The sequence below is a fragment of the Caretta caretta genome, chromosome 2 (genome assembly GCF_965140235.1).
Source record: "Caretta caretta isolate rCarCar2 chromosome 2, rCarCar1.hap1, whole genome shotgun sequence".
In the NCBI taxonomy this organism is placed as follows: Eukaryota; Metazoa; Chordata; order Testudines; family Cheloniidae; genus Caretta; species Caretta caretta.
The window spans coordinates 213,165,163-213,185,107 of NC_134207.1; the positions used below are offsets into that span (position 1 = coordinate 213,165,163).

The window sequence follows — 19,945 nt, forward strand, 5'->3', positions numbered from 1 at the left end:
AAATGAGTCAGTGACAAAACTGCCATTGGCTTCAGGGAGTCCACGAAAAACATCCCCAATCCTGCATTGTCATAGAGTTTAAGGCCAGAAGGGACCACCAGGTCATGTAGTCTAGCCTCCTGTTCATCACAGACCACCACCACCACCCAGCACCACACACTAAACCCAACAACCGAAATTAGAGCATTAAATTAAATTAAATTAAAGCATTGCAGCCCTCAGGAAACTAAACTATTATGTTCCACTGGCAAAAAATAGGAGAGTCTGAGGTGCACCAATGTCCAAGGCCCCTACAACAGTAGGGAAATGATTCAGTGAGATATACCCAGACAATCCTGACAAGTGACCCACACTACACACTGCAGAGGAAGGGGGTAAAACCCCAAGGTCACTGTCAGTCTGAAGAAAGGAATTCCTTCCCAACCCTACATATGGCAATCAGTTTGATCTTGAGCATGTGAGCATGAACCAGCCAGCCTACCACCTGAGAGGCAGAACATTCTGTGCAACCTCAGAGCACTGGCCCACCCCATCCAGTGTCCCATCTCCAGTGATGGGCATCTCTGAGGCTTTGGATAAACAGACACACACACACAAATCTTGGCACTAGAAATGGTTGAATATTATTGATAAACATTATTCAGCAAACTTTGCTGTTTTTCTTCAAATGATTTATTTGATGATTTTTTTAAAGTATTAGATCATCTCTACTGAGCCCTGAAGCTTTTGTTTCACTTATTCTTATCTATATATTTGTAAAGAATTGCATAGCATTTGCAAACTGGGGTGGTGTGAACAAAGTAGTGGCCCTTTGGGTTATTCAACCTTAGCAGTCTCCTAAGTTAACAACAGTAATAATAATCACTTGGATATCTAAGATTTGATCATTTTTAAAAGAAAAATAAAATTAAGACTAAATAATAAACTACAGTAACAGGATGGTAAATTACAAAGTAGCAGGATTAATTTCACTTCTGAAGCCAAAAGTAATCATGAAAATGAAATAACAAGAGCTCCAGTGGCAGGCTTGCTTAAGAATATTAAATGAGTAACAAAGCTAAGCACAATTTGAAGATTTCAACAGCACTAAAGGATAGGAAGAGTGAAAATGACTATCAGCATCTGCTGTTTCATTGCAAGATTAAAAGAAATCTGTCCCCAAATACAAAGCTGCTTAAAGCTTTCTGACTAAATTATATGCAGTATATTGCCTGCTCTATCTAATTTTGACTGGAGATGCACGAAGTTTGGGAATCATCATTCCCAGAAGTACAATACTTGCACAAAAGAACCAGGAATGGGATTAAAGTGATTAGCCACCACTGATATTTCATGAGTGATACTGTTCTGGAGAGGAGTTCAAGTAACAGGATAAAAACATTGAAGCCTCCACTCTAGAGCAACCTCAAGTAGGTATTTAAAAACACAAACATACACACAACCACTCCTATGATTCACACATCTCAGGATTGGTTTATTGTACAGCACACCTTTTGTTTCCCTAGAATTGGGTAGAGAAAGAGACCCAAAAATGAAATTTATTTGGTCAATCATGTTAGTCAATCCCCAGTGTATTTAACTCTCTCTACTGGCTCTTTGAATGTATATTGCAAGATTACTCTGTTGAAATCACCTTGATTCTCTGGAAGCTTGCTTCCAGCTGTCGAAGTGTTCAGAAAAGCTGCAATATGCAAAATATCTTTTCTAAGCTGCCACTCTACATACTATAAAACACTTAGGGAAATGACACTGGAAAATATAGCTCAGGCACTTCCTTCAGTTCTTACCCTCCAAAAAAAAAAATTACATTTACACTAAGATACATATAAATTGTGTATATGACACTTGCATGCAGCCTTACACTCACGATTGCAAGGGAAAAAGAATGAATCGTGGTCACAAACTTGTACCTGTCAAAATGAAGGCCAAGTCTGAAAAGCAGGCCCCATATCTGGGCTTGGAAAAATAGATTTTCCATATCTCAGAAGCAAAAGCATACCAAGAACTTGGTAAGATTCAGAAAGGGAAATTATGTTTATATGGATAACACGAATATCCAGAGTTATAATTAATAACAAAAAATCTGAAAGGGATATTATACCTCATGCTTCAGGGATTAAGCTAATACCTAACTATTAGAGATCAGGATAGGATCTAATGCATGGGGCAGACAAACTTACTAACAGTTCTGATGCCTTCCTCTGAAGCTCCTGGTACTAGACACTGTCAGAGATAGGACATTGGCTCTGATCTAGTACGGCAATTCCTATATTCCAAAAGAGATTAATAGTGAGCTGCCTTAAGGAACAATACTAGGTTCAGTGCTGCTCAATTGATGTATTAATGATGCTGAAGTGGAGGGTGCATACAGTATTGCCAACCCCAACCATGAGGGCTAGAAAACTTTTTTTTATTATTATTATTTAAACTAAAAACTCAGATACTCAAATGATTCCAGTTGCGGCTTTGGGAAAAAACAGCAACAGCCAGATCCTTAATTTGGGTAAATCATCATAACTCAACTGAGGTTAATAAAGCTATGACAATTTACAGCATCTAAGGCTCTGACCCCAAATATTGCAGTAGTTGCAACACTGAAGAATGAAGAGTCAAAATCTATTTATGACACACATAATATTTTGAGGGATTAGGGAGAACCATGAAGATTTCCAGAATTAACTAACAGAAGTAGATAACTGGGCAAAAGAATAATAAAGAAATTCAATGTAGATACGCACAAGGTAATGCACACTGGGTGTATCAATCTCCCCTGAAAACAGGCCAGATGAGCCAGCCAGTTTTGATTTGTGTGATAGGTCAGTGTTAAATTATTTTATGACAAGACTGTATGTCTCTCCACTTCACTCAGATGACTGAGACCAATGACCTTAAACAGTAATGCATTCTGCAGCCCCTGCTACTGCATAACTTGTTCACTGTAAGTATTGTTATCACATTGTTTTGTTCCCTTACCTACTGGATTTAAAATGTGCTTCTTTATGGCAGTGCCCTCTAGTGCCATTAATGGTATAGATACTTTATGATTAAGCTTCTGTAATAAAATATTGGTTTATTACAATATAAGAGCCCATTATTCTATAGCTAGCATATAACATTTTGCTCTTGGCTGAAACTTGAATCACAGGTGCCCACGTTTTTTTCTTGGACTAACCTTAAACTAACCTGTTTAAATTATTTCCACAATTTTTCAGTGAGAGAACAGCAGGCAAAGCAAGCATGTTTAGTGGTTTCAGATGCTGTTTTACCTTCCTGTACTACATCTGTTTGTTTTCATTAAGTTTCCAGGTGATTTAGTGGAGTGCTTTCACTATTTAAAACAAAAAAGCCAAGTATAATCCAGTCAGTTTTTGTTTTTTTTAAAGTGATCACTCGCAAAAGGAAGAAACTACTTTAAAAAAAAAAAAGTAGGAATCTGAGAGGGTGATGAAGTAACCACACAGACTATAGAGCTTAACATCTGTGCTCACATACCAACTGAAGTGACTCCAGGATGGCATTACTGTGGATGATGACTCCTAAAAAGCCATCAGTTTATTTTTTGTCACACATTTTTGAAAAAGCTTTCCCCAGGAACAACACTCATAATTAAATAAAAATAATTGATCATATAAATTGACCCATCCCTGTAAACTAGCAGCCCAGGACAGAACATGCCATTTATTTTGAATTTGTTTGCTTTTTTATAGTTTTGTTTGGGGCTTAGATACTCAGATCACAGGTGCTGTATTAAAAAAAAAACGGCTGAAACTCCATTGTCAATATTTGTGCTTGTGTATTTAGGATCCAATCCAACTCCCACTTAAACCAATTAAATGTAGGATCAGGGCCTTAAATTGCAATGGTCTCCAAATAGTGGGTAAGCCTAATGAGGTAAGTTAAGATTAGAGTTTCAGCCTTAATTATATAAGTCTAAAATAACATTACTTCAGTTCAGGTTATTTAGTGCTGGTCTCACCCTCCCAGCTTTAGTAGACAGACAGACATACACTAGCGCTGTTCAAGTTAGTATGCTAAAAATACCATTGTAGCTGGGGCAGGATGGGTGGCAGCTTGGATTAGCCACCCAAGTTTGTACCCAGGGAATCCAGGTGGGTTGCACTCAGGCAGCTACCTGAGCTGCTACCCATGCTACCCCTGCTACACTGGTATTTTTAGCACCCATCTATCTACCCATGCTGGGAAGCATGCTCCCAACTGCCGTGTAATCATACCCCCCGAGAATGAAATCCTCATCAACAAGGTACACACCGGGCAGAAGCAGTACTAGTGTGATATATCTCCACCACGGATGGGGTAAGAGGATGGTTCAATATCCATTCCGTGGCCACTGCTTAGACAAGCTACAAGTTTTCAAATTACAATAGAACCTCAGACTTACAAACACCAGAGTTACGAACTGACCGGTCAACCACACACCTCATTTGGAACCAGAAGTAGACAATCAAGCAGAAGCAGAGACCAAAAAAAAAAAAAAGGAAATGCAATACAGTACTGTGTTAAACAAACTACTAAAAAAAAATAAGGGGAAAGTTTAAAAAAAGCTTTGATAAGGTAAGGAAATTGTTTCTGTGGTGTTTCATTTAAATTAAGATGTTAAAAACAGTATCTTTCTTCTGCATAGCAAAGTTTCAAAGCTGTATTAAGCCAGTGTTCAGCTGTAAACTTTTGAAAGAACCATAACATTTTGTTCAGAGTTACAAATATTTCAGAGTTATGAACAACCTCCATTCCTGAGGTTCGTAACTCTGAATTTCCACTGTAGCATCAACTGTGATGATGTTCCCTGCTACATGAACACTTATTTACTAGGAACTGGATTGAGACCACCAAATTAGACCTAGCAAACAGCCACCAAATGGTTACAGGAATAAATGAGGCTGCATTCAACCAAGTGACATGGGGGCAAAGGGCTGCACACAATGAAGTACTAATACTTAACATTTACATACGGATCTACATTTTCAACTCACTGCAAAAAGATCAACTAATCAATTAATCTGTTTATCATCTTCTACTCTTCCCAACTCAGGATTGTCCCCCAACCCCCTCCCCACCTTTTTTTGTGTGCTCTTAATACTTTGAAGAATAAACAGCATTAAGAAGAATCAGTAGTTAAATATACATTTCCTCATCAAGGGAAGGGGGACCTCGGCAGACAGCGTGACCTCCCTTTAAGTCAACTTGTTATTTTAGCACCTGTGTCTATGTGATCTGCATTTTTCTGCATAATACAATCCGTTATACTGTATTTCAAATGATTATCCAAAGGCTGCAACTTGTAAAACAAAGTTTTTAACATTGCACTTAATTTCCACTTTAACCTTCACCTTAGATCTTAAATAAAATTAACTTACCAATCCGAGTGTACATTTGTCTCATTTATATAGCTCACAGTGGTTCTGAAAACTAGCAGGGCTCTGCTAATATTATAACTGACCTAAAAAATTACAAGTAACAATGAAGGGAAGTGGTTAGTCAACTAGCTGTTTTTATTACTACTCCCTCCCACTGTAACAGTACCTGCCGTAGACACATCATTCAACTTTCCAACCAAGTTCCTCCTTTTGGTTGTTTTAAAATATAACTAGTTTTCAGGGGGTTATATTCAGTGCAGGTGTTACATGACTATGGCCATGATATGGCAGAAGAAACTAGATATAGACTGTCCAAGCAGTACAAAGCTTCAGTTTCCCAGGATATAAGCTCGTAAATTTATCTGTTAAAGTACCAATTTATAGAGTTATCCCTAACAGTATCCACCCTCTTTGCTGCTTAGAATTTATGCCAATAAAATTTGGACCACTTTGGGGGTGGAAGAATGTGGTATTGTGTATTATTTATTACTATTCAAACTTGGGAGTCAATACAAAATTTAAAGACCCTCCAACTAACAGGAACACAGGCATGACCCCATTTTCAACATATATATCGCACAACATTGTGTGCTGTAGCATGGAGAAAATCAGGGATTGCTGACGCCTCAGAGGACAAAACTGAACCCCAAGGATCAGGTTCAGCTATGTAAATATCTTCCTTTTACACATGCAGGTCAGCATTTTGAAACAAGAACATAACTCTCTGTCCAGCTGCATATTCATATTACCATGGGGAACACTGATATGTGTGTTTTCTTCTGAGAGCTTTAAGAAGATGGGGATCATTTTTAGCAGGAAACAGTGTATTGTAAAGCAGATTTTCCATCATTTCCTGCAGAATCTCACAAATTCTCCTCACGCAAAGTCATAATCCTTTACAATCTTAACAATCAGTTGCTGACAATGTTATTATGAAATCAAAATGACAAAGAGTATTATCAGTTAAAGCAAAGAATAAAAAGCGTGAGCAGTTCGATTTCTAAGAAGCAGAAGTTTCTTACTCAAAATAGAAAGTGTGACTCTCCCCTGCCTTGCACTTAATGCAGCCATTTACATGTATGCAAAGTGAGTGCAAAATGCATTTTACACCCATGTTAACACAGGTATAAATGAGTACTGTAAGTGCAAGGCAAGGCAGGGTTGGCTCAGAAGATGCACAAACAAAATTATTTCTGAACAGAACATTTTTCAAAGGTTTCTGAAAGCCATCTTTGCACACACCTTTCCTGAGCTTCACTGTGTTCTCCTTGGCTTCTGCCAATAATCTTGCCCACTATATCTTAGCAAATGCACTTTAAGGATTAATATGCAGCGTTCCATTAGATCATTTTATGGCATTAATTCTTAGACTATATACTCACCAGATTATATCATACAGTGCAATTCTCCCTCATCCACGCCCTTTCCCTGCCCAGCTGTGCTGCCCACTGAACTCACAGGGCTCTTATGTGGAGACTGTGAGCACGGACTTCCACACAGTAGCAGGAATGGTGAAATGGTGGCACTCTGAAGGAAGGGAGCTGAGCCTGATAGATTTGGGGCTGTTTTAGAGGGTCTTCCATGACTTTCATTGCTTCTGCAGCAAAACGCAGAGTGTATAAGCCAGCCCTTAGCCAGGACACAGGCCCCAAGAAAGTTTGTTCTTTTAACAGGTTGCTCATTTTTTTAAGATGTTCATTTCTAAACAAATTATAGCAGTGGTGCACACTGCGAGCCTCCGTCAATGTATAAAGCACCATTGCTGTCACGTCTAGGTGCCACATCGACCATTTATGAAACAATCATCCTCCAAGAAAACCCTGTGCTCCTTTCTGCTTTCAGATGGAGGTGGTCAATGAGGCTTTTTGCATGTGTAATCTAAAGCAGAAACTGGGCCTCTGTTTTTTGCTCTCTTTTTATATTTTTTGCCATGTGACTTTTCACAATATATTTTCAGGTTCTTATGTTTACTGAATCCAAATAACTGCTGGTCCATTAAAATCTCATGCAAACAATTGCCATTTTGAGATACATTTGATTTTAATTATGTGTTCTTATATACAAAATTTCCAAGACATGGCACATTACATAAGTTATACCTAGAGAAAAAGATAGAATAATAACAAATTCAGGACATCTTGAATTGCTATTTTCTGAGTATCTGTTATTCACACTGAGCAAATTTTAGTCTTCAAGACAAATGTTTAAATACAGTGCTTGATCTATGCTTAAAAGGCTAAAAATACCGAGTATTGCATAAGGTGATCGTTAGATAGGAAGGTGTTTAGAATACAGTTAAACAAAAGCTAAGGTAATTTGACTGTTAAGATGTACAGTATAGCCAGAACAATCCTACACCTGCCTTTTCTTCAATGAAATAAATCTGGTGCAATGCTTTTATATATATTATATATGAACACAGAGTCAATCATATCAGGAGTTATCTATGTCAGGAAATTATCCGGCCTTATTTACTTTCCTCCCATGTTTAGCAAATAGACCAGGACTTCAGCTGTTGTGTGTCATAAAAAGAAGTCCAAAGGCACTTAAACTCAATGGGCCAGATCCTGAGCTGATGTAAATCATCATGACTTCAATGGAACTGCACTGACTTACACAAAATCAATCCTAATATTTCACAGGTGTATGTAAAATAGGTTAAGACTGAACAGTGAATTGACCACTGTTCAGTGTAAAATTTACTGCCTTCAGGGACAGTGGATTAATTTGCACAGTCTAGGACTTAATCTAAAAGTAAACATGACTTAGGTGGAGGTGAACATCATGGAAGCACAATACTTTTTACATCATTACTCCCCAGCTGCACTTCAACAGAACTATCTACCAGCATATTAACTGCTGTGTCAATATCACCATCATGCAAGTGCCACTGCAAAGCATATATACCCTATTAAACCTTTCAAAAGGTCAGTTAAGAGGTTCTCTCAAAATATTTCCCCAAATGTAAAATGAAAAAGACCCAGCAACCCATTAACCCCAGCTATCCCCCACAGAATATAAATAGCCCTCAGGTCAGCTCCCCAGCCATTAAATAAATTCCTCTTCAGCATCCACACCAAAATAATCCCCATCAAACCCTCTCATCATGAAAAACCTGAGACTCTTTCAGAGCATCTTGAAGATTGCCAAATCTGGGCTCTTTTGAACCAAAGAGAAAAGCAAGACCCAGAGCATGAAAATAATCCAACCTGAAGGCAACTAAAACACAGTTAATAATGTTCCAGGTCTGCGTCCACATAAACTGGCTGCTACCTGCTTCTTAACAGGAGACAATAAAAAGTCCTCAACACCAGCTGAAATCCCAACATTCAGGAAAACCTAGGAATACAATATACTTAGTTGCAGCAACTTGGAAACAAAGTATGTATATATTCCGCTCATTTCGGGGTACTGGGATAGCATAATGACTATCATTTCTTCTTCTTCAATATACAATTTAGGGTCAATATCTCAACATCCACCAGAAAGTTCATGTTCATATTAGTATCACAATGTTTATATCCATCCCCTCTCCACACCATTCAATATACACACACAGCTGCATTTATTCAACTGTTTCTGTTCAGTTAATAACAATGTAACAGAAAAGATTTCCAGACTTTTTAAATTTAAAATAAAACCCAGTGAAAAATAAATATGTTTGCTATTTTAGGGCTGTTTATTTTTTTAGTAGATAAATAATTGTTTGCTGTGCTGACATAAGTAACATATAACCCTATGATTTCAAGACAGATATCTAAACATTGCTTCATCTGCTCTCTTGAGAAATCATTACATGCTCCTTCCTATTTAAAAAAATAAAAATAAAGAAAATAAAAATATCTCAACTGCTCCAATCCCCTTTTAGACCAGTTATGCATTGCTGAAATTCCTTGAGGAAGTGCAACTTTCAGAAGTTTGGACAGCTTGTTTCATTTCCCCACGCTGTTTCTTTTTAATATTTTTGCCTAAGGAAAAAACAATTTTTTTCAAGAGACAAACGGCCATGTTCACAGAACATACATTGTCTTTTTAAAACTGACTTTTAAATATTACTAGTAAATCAAACTACTATAAAACAATTATGGGGAAAGAGATAATCACCATCCTATTTTAGTGTCTTGCTTTCTAATGTACCGGGAGAAGGTTCCATGGTTTTTACGAGCAAAATTATTTTACAATCTGTTCCACGTATGGGGCAGCAAGCAGCTGTGTTGCTCCAGAAGCAGACCAGGAAACAGATTGTGAGAGTCACAATCTACCTCCTGGTTTTCCTCTGCTTGGCATAACACACCCTGTGCCACAGCACCTATATCTGGGACAGTGTACATCTCCCACTGCAGCCTTGTTGGTTGGTGAATTGTGGGGAGGGAAGTGGAGCTACTCCTTCTAATTCACACTCCATCCACCCACATGTACAGAGGGGACAGAGTCACCCCACAGAGATTGAGTAGATGGCACAAGGAAGTAAGAAAGCACCTTACACCCCTAAAAAATTCCCCTGAAAGGTGACAGAGGAAAGGCCACAATCTGGCTCTATAAAATGACTTCCCTCAGGCATTATAGAGGAAAATGAGTTTTATTTTTACAGTTGAAACACTTACTAAATTTTTCATGACATCAAAATGTCTTTACCTGAAAGCCTCAGTGTTTCCATGTCCCAGTGGTCAGCACAGAAAGGCCTGCACAGTCTAGGCTTTTAGTTGCTCCTGAGAAGCAGTGCTTTCAATGTGAGTGAAAAGAATGTTCTAACTGATTGGAAGGATCTGACCGTCCTAACCAATATAGAATTGACTTGGAAGGATTAGATTTTTTTTAAATCAGTAATGTTGGTAAACAGCAATTTCACAATACACTTGCAAGCCAATGGAAAATAATATATAATCAAAATTTACAGATAAGCAAAGAAAGAAAAATGTTTCTTGAGAACTTGAAGTCTGCCTTAAGGATGTTTACTTTGTATATTTTGACATGTGATGTTGACGTGTGTTTTAACAGTTATAAAGTTTTAACTTTTTGAATCGCAGTGTCCACAATAATTAATTTATTGTCTGACCTCCCTATTGTCCTATCCCATCCCTATAACTTCCACATCTGTGAACATTTAAATTGATAAAAATTGGAAAAAAGCAAACCCCATAATTCTGCACAACTGTGAAAAATAAAATGGATAACATTGTTTTTGAAATCCTTAAAAATGAAAATTGATATTATCCATGGAAATTATTTAAAAAAAATCAAATTCTGCCAAACCTATGTACAATTATTAAGGTAATATTAATGGGCCTGATCCAATAAGCAGGCAGAACTCCCCTTTTCCCATTACGTATCAACTTACGGCTGAGATGGCTAAAAATTACTATAACAATTCCTGCAGTATTTTGCACTTGCCCCTATTACAAAATCGGGGAGTTTTTGTAAGATCCTATAGAATTTGTACACCCTCCATAAACAATTGTACCAGAGAGACTGCTTTAGTTGTCTTCATTGTATTTTGTGGGAAAAGATATTTTGAGCCTGATTCTCATTTACACCAAAGCCCTTTTACTCCACTCTGGCAACACAAAGGGGCCTTAAAGCCTGGGTGAGATTCTGTGCTGTGCCTCTAGAGTCTGGACATGGACAAGACCACAGCACTAAGAGATGCCAGGAAGCTCTGCCATCCGTGGGGCAGCCTGGGAAGGCTTTAAGCCACCTTTGCAGCCACTGAACTGCTCTGGGGGCTAGAGAGGCTTCCAGTGTAATTTCGATAGTTCAGGGGTGGGTGCGGAGGAAGCCTGTCCATGCTATGGGAGATTCCTTAGCTGCCCAGAATCTCTGCAGCCCTGCACCTGGCATGAACAGGTTTGCAAGGGTATCCTCAGAGTGCAGCCTTACAGCTCTCTTCCACAGGAACTACACCAGCAAAATCCTACCCAGCCAGACATGGGGCTTTTAAAGCCTCTTTATGACACTCCAACTCTTTAACACATAAAGGGGCCAGAGTGAGGGCTGTGGTATAAAGGGCCACTGCTGTAGACGAGGATCAACACTCCCCATTTTTGTTCTTTCACTTTACAGTTTTCTAGCAGGTTCAAATTTTAGTGAAGTTTAAAGAAAAAAATGTTCCAAAGGTTACAAAAATAAAACACCCAGTCTCTGGGTCAGTGCTAGTAGCTTGGGTGGAGCCTCTTCATTCAACACTGCATGCTCCCCACTCCCCCAGTAATCTCATTATGCTGTTTTGCCGTCCCTAAGGATTGAGTAGTGACCACATTTCCCAGTTCTATGTTCCTATAACATGGACTGAATGTGTTGGAAAAGGCAATGAGGATCTCAAATCTTTGCAGACACCTTAATTTTCTCAGCAAATGTCTTTTCTCATTATCTAACATCTCTGCATTGCCCTGTGTGATCTGGTCTAAACTCCACAGCTGGATTTAGAAACTGGAGATGAGTTCAGCACTAAATGTCAAACTATTATGAAAGGTTTCACATTTCAGTAAAACTCTTCAAGTGCTACGTTCTATCAGGATGACGCTAGTCCACGTTTTCTGTAAATTAAGATTCTGCACATAGACCTGTCAAAACCCACTGAGATCAGCATCTCATGCGCAAGGCCAGCCCATTGATGGCTGAAGTTTAATGGTTTTCCTATCTGCTGTGCAGTGCTCTCTCATTTACAGGAACGTTTGTGTAACGAAAAGCCTCAGCTTCAGAGTTTTCCACAGGCATCTGAGCCTGAAATGATAATAAGATCTTTTGCAGCACCTCTTTCTTGTCCACATACCCTCTATACTACTTTCTCTCTATTTTCAATACTCTCGGTATGGAAGAAGACAAGTTGAACACTAAAGACTGTGTATAATTCCATTACTAAAATGACTATTGGAGGCTGCCTGGGGTGAAAGTTTAAAAATTACTAGAACTTCGAGGATGAACTCTCTGGCCCTCCCCCATCTTAGAGATCTCAGAATTAAAAAGGGCCAAGAGTGGAAATGGGCCAAAATCAAAATAGCTATATTTGTAAGTCAGATCTGGAAAGCATTTCCCACCAAAGGATAAGAACTTTAAACAAGGTCAAACAGCAGGCTAAGATAGGTTGCCAATGGGCCTTTAAACTTTCCTTTAGCTTTTAGAAAGTAAATTGACTTTGAGGTGAAGTATGAAAAGTGGCACATTGGACAGCAAATCTAAAACATGGTAAGTACAAGTGGCCAATATTTTCAAAAGTTACTAGTAATTTGGGGTGCCCCACCTGAGATGCTTTAAAGGAGTCTGATGTTTAGAGGGAGGGTGCTCAGCCCTTTGCAAGTGCCTCAAGTTGAGCACCCAAAATTCAAGGCACTGAAAATCACTAGCATTGGAACTATATGTTCCTAAATATACTAGTCCAGTATATTTGGGAACATATAGTCATAAAATAAAGAGTGTGGGGTGGGAGTTTTAATTCAGATTGGGTCTGCTTTTTAGTATGAGATGTGGGTGGGGAAGGACAAGTGCTGCTGCTGCTTTGATTGACTGCATAAACTTTTCTTGATCGTACTTTTAATGTAGGTCAAGGGGGCTCAGGGCTCAGGATGAGTGGTCTTTGGGATGGAACTTTTAAAATCTAAAATTAATTAATTAAATAAATGAAATAAAGCATATTAGAAAAAAAAAAGTGCAACACCGTAGAAACTGGAAACTTCTGTGTGGAAGAAATATCAGACGCTGTGATCACTCCTATCGGGGGCCCTCTGCATACTAGACAGACCCAAGGATCCTCCACTTTTTCTCCATATCCAGTACCCAAAATGGCTCATTTTATCCGAGGAGGACTGCACTGCCTGGAACCACCCTTGGATCTAATCAGTTTTGCTCTTTAACTGTCCAGAGGTCACTATTGGGCAGTGTTATCTAGTGGTTAGAGTAGGAAAGTGGAGTTCCTGGGTTTTATTGCTAGCTCTGCCAATGACTCACAGTACAGCCGCAGGTAAATCACATAACTGCTCAGTGCCTCAGTTTCCCATTCTGGAGAACACTTACCTCTCAGAAGTGTGTGAGGCTTCATTAGTACTTAGATGAAAGATGCTACATAAATGTCATTTAGGAGCTGAAATCAAGGCCTCCAGAGCTGGGGGGAAGAAAAAATCAGGACCAAAATCAAACCCAGGCCACCAGCATTAAAGACAACTGCCCAACCATAACTAAGTAGGTTGTGTAAATGAATCATTTTTTCCTTAAAAACAAATACACCTCTACCCCGATATAACGCTGTCCTCAGGAGCCAAAAAATCTTACCATGTTATAGGTAAAACCGCGTCATATTGAACTTGCTTTGCTCCACTGGAGCATGCAGCCCTGCCCGCCGGAGGGCTGCTTTACCGTGTTATATCCGAATTCATGTTATATCGGGTCACGTTATATCGGGGTAGAAGTGTACTTAATTTTCATTTTGATTATTAAGGCTTATTTTTCTCTCAACAAGGCTATACAAAAAATGAATGCGTAACACAGCAAATATGAAAATGCTAAAAACTCTTGGGAATGCAGTAAGGTCACTAAATTCACCTTAAACCCTACTACTGTACCTCTTGTGATTAATAGAAAGCACCAAAAGTGTACCAGATGCTGACAGACCAGTGTGCCCCCATCCCAAAGCATTAATAGACATAAATAAGGTATTCCACTTATCTCCTGTATGTTCTTCTTTGGCAGTACTTAATACAAGAGAACCAGACCTCCCTTTCTCAGGGAATCATAAACAAAGGAGCTGCTGTTGTTACTATATTTACCTTGTGTGACAGGGCTACAGGAAAGTGATGGAAGGCAGATATATTAGCCCCAGATTAAGCAGGTCTCTTTTCCCTAGGTAAGGTAACGGGGCGGTTCCAGAACAATCAGGAACTTGCTGGAACCAATTAAGGCAGGCAGGCTAATTAGGACACCTGGAGCCAATTAAGAAGCTGCTAGAATCAATTAAGACAGGCAGGCTAATCAGGGCACCTGGTTTAAAAAGGACCTCACTTCAGGCAGCAAGGGGTGTGCAAGGAGCTGAGAGTGAGAGACTGTGCTGCTGGAAGTCTGAGGAGTACAAACACTATATGGCAACAGGAGGAAGGTCCTGTGGAGAGGATAAAGAAGGTGTTGGAAGGAGGCCATGGGGAAGTAGCCCAGGGAGTTGTAGCTGTCACACAGCTATTACAAGAAACACAGTAGACAGCTGTGATCCACAGGGCCCTGGGCTGGAACCTGGAGTAGAGGGTGGGCCTGGGTTCCCCCATTCCCCTCCCCACTACTGGATATAAGAGGAGTTGGCCTGGACTGTAGGTGCCACCAGAATGGAAGGTCCCTGGCCTGTCCCCTGACCACTAGGTGGATCAGCAGAGACTGCGAGGATTGTTCTCCTTCCTTTTCCCCATGCTGGCCAGTGATGAGGTTAGCTGAGTGAATGGCAGGTTTGAGCCACTAGCAAAAGTGGCCAAACTGAGGGCTGCCGTGAATCTCTGAGGTGAGCAAATCTGCCAATAAGCACAGGACCCAACAAGGCAGAGGAAGAACTTTGTCACACTTGCCTCCTGCTTTTTTCTCTTTACAGAGAAAACTTTTGGGGGGATTTCCTGGTGAGTATATTTTCCCTCCATGCTCTCCTAACTTCTCAAACATTCTCCAGTCTGATTTTGTGGAATTTTTCTTCTCTTTCCCTCTCTGTTCCTTACTACAATCCTGCCAAATAGCAGCAACACACGTGGTTTACACCAGCTACCATATAAGTTCTAGCCTCAAGGATTTTAACAAAAATAAAAACACAAAAGGCAGATTGGGGATTTTATGCCACTTGTCAACTGAATTTTCTCCTCCCAAGATTTTCTTCAGATACCCACATGACCACTACCACTTGCCAACATCTCTCGCCAACATCTCCCCCAGTTATGGTACATGAGACCTGCATGATCATATAGGTCAGTGGTTCTGAAACTATTTTTTTGCGGACCACTTGAAAATTGCTGAGGGTCTCGGCAGATCACTTAATGATCTTTCCAAATGTCGTTTGTACCGTTAGCTATTATAAAGCATTTGGATAAAAGCACTGTATTAAAAAAACCTTAATAATTAATGTTTTTTTGTTCTACAAAAAAGCACACAACTCATATTTTAATATCAGTAGTCTTACCTTTCTAATGTGATGGATGTGCCCTCTCTTTCCCGCTGCAGCAGTCCCTGAGCTGGGACTGGGAAAGAGGGGGTAGGGGTCTCTCCCCCGAGCAGAGCCACAGAGCTGAGGCTGGGAAGGAGGGCCATCTCTCCCTGGCAGCCACAGCCCCAGAGCTGAGGAAAGTCACCTCTTTCTCTGGCCGCTGCAGCCCTCCACATCCCAAATTTTCCCCCACCCCCTCTTCTTACCCCACTGTGCCCTCCCACCTACTCCCTAGTCCCCCCAAGGCCACCACCTCACCTTACATGTACATCTTCTCCAGGGTCCAGGCACCTAATTAGTGGAGCCACACCTGCACGGCACCACTAATTAGGTGGGTGACCCTTCATTTTTGTGTGCGGCCACCAGGCACAAACCTTAGAGGGAACTATCCACAGACCACCTGAATGGAGCTCGCACACTACAGTTTGAGAACCTCTGATCCATGTCATACAGATTGAGAACTGATGACACAGCAAGTGGAATTTCAATTTTTGGGATGCATAGGGTACAGGAAAACAGAGAAATTTCCCTCTTCCCAAACCCAAATGAAAATTGGCAAAAAGCTGTCCCACCAAAACATTCAAATTTTTCAACCTGGCACTAAAATCCTCTGAAAAGCACATTATAAAAACTGCATAGTCTGTGCATATTTTATTTTAGACAACTTCTACTGTTATTAAAACTTTGGGAGCATCAGACAGGGCTTTATGCTGAATGATCAGACCTTAAAAAGCACAGCAGTCTGTAGCTCAATCTCATTTACAGGGGTTTTAGATTGTAAGCAATTCTAGTTATAACAATTCTGATTGTAATTTGATATCTTCTGTGACTGTATTGCTCTGGCGTAAGACATATGTAAACCAGCTCTTTAACTGGTATGCTCTGTAAGAGGCTTAAAAGGATCACTGATCAGATAACATAAGGATTTTTAGAGCAGAATGTGCACGTTCATGATGGCTAAATGGATAAAGGGATTGGTGGCTATTTGTCCCTTATTTACTCCCAGAGCAAGAGAATCCCAGAGTTATAGTGTGCTAGAACTTTGCTGAAACCAGCCATGAAGTAGAGTACTTTCTATGGCACTCCCCGGAAAGAAGTATTTTAATCCTCAAAACACTGCTTTAAACCTCAACTTTATTGTAACAAGAGCAATTTTGCTGCATTCAGTGATCTCTCATCCACTGAAGTGCACACTCCCTTTGAGCTGGGTCTCACAAGTGACTATGACAGGGAGTGTTTTATCTTCAAAAACCAGGGTTTCTCAGCCTGTCAGTTGGGACCCATAACTGGGTCACCAGAATGTTTCAAAGGGTCACGTGGCAGCTCCTGTCTCACAGGACTGGCTGGGTTCACCTTCTGGCTCCATGTACTGCAACCTCTGGGGTCCCTGCACCACACAGGTTTGGCCGAGCCATCATGACGACAGGTAGGCCAAATTTGAATGAGTGGCACTGCAATCCCATGAGCCTGGTCACAACTTCACAGTCACAAATTTGGTCCAGTCAGAGGGGCAGGGCCAAATCTGATCATTACTGCAACCCCAGAGACTGCAACACCCAGAGCCAAGGGCCAAGCCCAGCCAGCCCCACAGCAGAGGAGCTGCAGGAGTCACTACTCTGGGGTAAGTGCCAGGTAGAACCCAACCGAAACCACCCCAGGATCTCCACCCTCAGACTATTTACTGGGTTGCGACAGGCCATAAACACAAATGGGTCCTGGGCCCAAAAAGGTAGAGAACCACTGTTCTAAATCACCAGACTCTCTGTGATAAACATTTCTTTTAAACCTTCCCCTTCCTGTCCTGGCCCTCCTTTGATTGAGCTCTCAGACCTATATAACTATCTCTCTTACTGGCAAATAAATTATAGCCAAAGTCCAATTTCACAATGGAAAACTGAATATTATATATATATATACACACACACACACTCTGACTAAATCACTTTATAATCATTAAATAATGTGAAAATGGTTCTACTCAGAGCTCCTCAATTTTTTTCCTTGATTGATTCCCAGCTAAAACTGTTAAATGCTCAGTTCTGACATTCAGTAAGAAGTATTTCACTCCAAATCAGAATAAATTATATTATGGTAGACTTTCTTCTGTGTCCTCATTTCAGAAAAGCATCCACATTCAGAAAAGCACTTAAGCCATTCCTAAATCCCCTCTATTTCAATAGGATGCTATGTTCAGGAAAGCATATTAAACACATGCTTAAGTGCTTTCTTGAACTGGAACACAAGTAGGGTTGCCAATTTTGGTTGGATGTATTCCTGGAGATTTCATCACATGACATAATCTTTAATTAAAGATTAATCGTTAATTCCTGGAGACTCCAGGCTAATCCTGGAGGCTTGGCAACCCTAGGCATAAGAGACGCACAGTTGCATTTGATGACATGATCTGAACATGAGGCAAATAGAGTGTTCCACAAAGCAACTTTTGTACAGTTCTGTAAATGAAAACTATGCAATTACCACTGTATTGCCAAATCTAAGGAGAGAGCCATTCATTTTAATGCAATGGCAGGCTATCAAGTATGTATCTCTAAAGCAACGCAAATCTTACAATGATAGTGCATCTTTAAATCCCCCCATTTTTTAAGCTGAGACAACATTTAATGACTGCTTCTAGCACAGAACTTAGAACACTAAGCTACTGATCCTTCTCATCAGAAATGTATATTTAGATAAGCAATTTATTTTATCTGTATACCAGTTTCTCATTATTACAGAACATAAGTTCTTCCTCAAAATAACTTGCTATTTTTATATCATCACTCAGCCACATACTTCCACAAAGCTGCAAGTGTTACTTCAGATAAACTTATTGGGTTTTTGGCTAGTTTCCATATTACTTTAGACCAACTTTACTTACAAGAAGATTAATTTAAGGAGGCTTGTTTCCGGTACACCCTCCACCATTACTTGAACTAAGAAAGAATCAAGAACTGATTTCTTTGTCAGTCCTCAGAAGAGCTTATGCAAAATGTGAGTTTTATGTACATTTTCCCCCTAATGGGTGAAAACAAATCCAACATCAAAACCACTCATCTGGCTACCTTTTATTGCAATGCATAATGTTTTCTGGACATAGGATGGTAGCATTCCCAATAACAATATTATCCTGCCCTAAGAAGCAATTTAAAAGAGTGCTAAGAAAGAGTTAGATCTCCTAACAAAATTGTTAGTGTAAAATTCTGACAAACATTTTTCTAAATCTGTGTTCCCCAGTTGATTTTTCTGTCCATGCATTTAGCTGGAGCAACTTGAATTATTTTAAAAATACTTCAAATTTAATTCAGTGACCATACGGCATCTGAACACCAAGAAGTCAGCTAGTGCTACTTTAACAAACATACACACTCTCTGAGGTTTAGGATCCACAGAAACTTTGAACAGCAACCCTCACAGTCAATGAAACATTTTATTTACTCATTCACAAGTATCATGGTGTGACATATAACACTATGGCAATGCCAAAAAGAAAGCCAAGGTGTATGTTGAGCTCCCCAAATCTCACAAAATAAATATTTGCAGCCTGATAGCATTCTTCTTTTGTGATGCTAATTTTTTTTGTTTAAGACTGCCCTACACATCTTATAGAAGCAGTAGTAGCTATATATTTCCACTGTTCTATACAGGAGATACTAACTTGTCTTCCGTTCAGGTCTCTTTTGATAAAAATGGCTGCATGTGAAAATCTCATTGAAATAAATCGGAGTTGTGAACTCAGACTGACAGACATCCTGCATAGTGCCACTTACAACTATCATGACTGATTTAGATCATGTACTGATTTAGATTGATTTAGATCAGTAGATATATACTGATAAAGAAATGCATGGAAACACAGATTATCTACAAGTACCATACTGTACTATAATATTTTTCTTCTTTTCTCTTCTAAAATATTCTAAATAGCAAATACAGGAATATTTACACATTTCTTACCAACTATGCACTTCTTTATTTACATAGTTACTTTGGGCCATATCGTGCAATCCTTACATAGAATAATTCATACTCGTACAAAAAAAACCTTATTAGTTCGAGGGGACCATTCACAAATTCTACACAATGTGAGTAAGGATTACATAATCAAGCCTTTATTATTTAGGCCTAGAAATAGTTTAAGAGCTAGAAATATCTGGTAATGAGTTAGTGAAGAATTTTGACTCAAGTAATTTACTGAATACAGTTGAGCTCTTATTTTACACTGTTATGCATACAGGTTATGCTGAGCAAGTTGGCCATGTGGAAGATGGATGACTTTCTTTCTCTATAGCTCTGCTCCTGGGAAGAACAGTAAGATCCACAGGAACAGGGTTTGAAGCGTGTACCTTGGAGACAGAACCAACCTTCGATTAATCATGAGTTTTCATTAACCAGAGTTCAGTATGTCAGGATA

General features: G+C 39.6%; 1 protein-coding gene across 5 annotated transcripts in view; it reads right to left on the reverse strand.

Moving 5' to 3' along the window:
- The window catches only part of HDAC9 (histone deacetylase 9), a 704,322-nt gene that overhangs the window by 574,339 nt on the left and 110,038 nt on the right, over positions 1 to 19,945 (reverse strand). For 2 of the 5 annotated variants that reach the window (XM_075125816.1, XM_048838328.2), the window contains exon 2: positions 13,383 to 13,470. The exons of the other annotated variants lie outside the window; for them this stretch is intronic. In XM_075125816.1, the coding sequence (XP_074981917.1) occupies positions 13,383 to 13,407 (25 nt within the window). In that variant the 5' untranslated portion in view covers positions 13,408 to 13,470. The remainder of the gene's footprint in view (positions 1 to 13,382; positions 13,471 to 19,945) is intronic. 5 annotated transcript variants of the gene reach the window in all.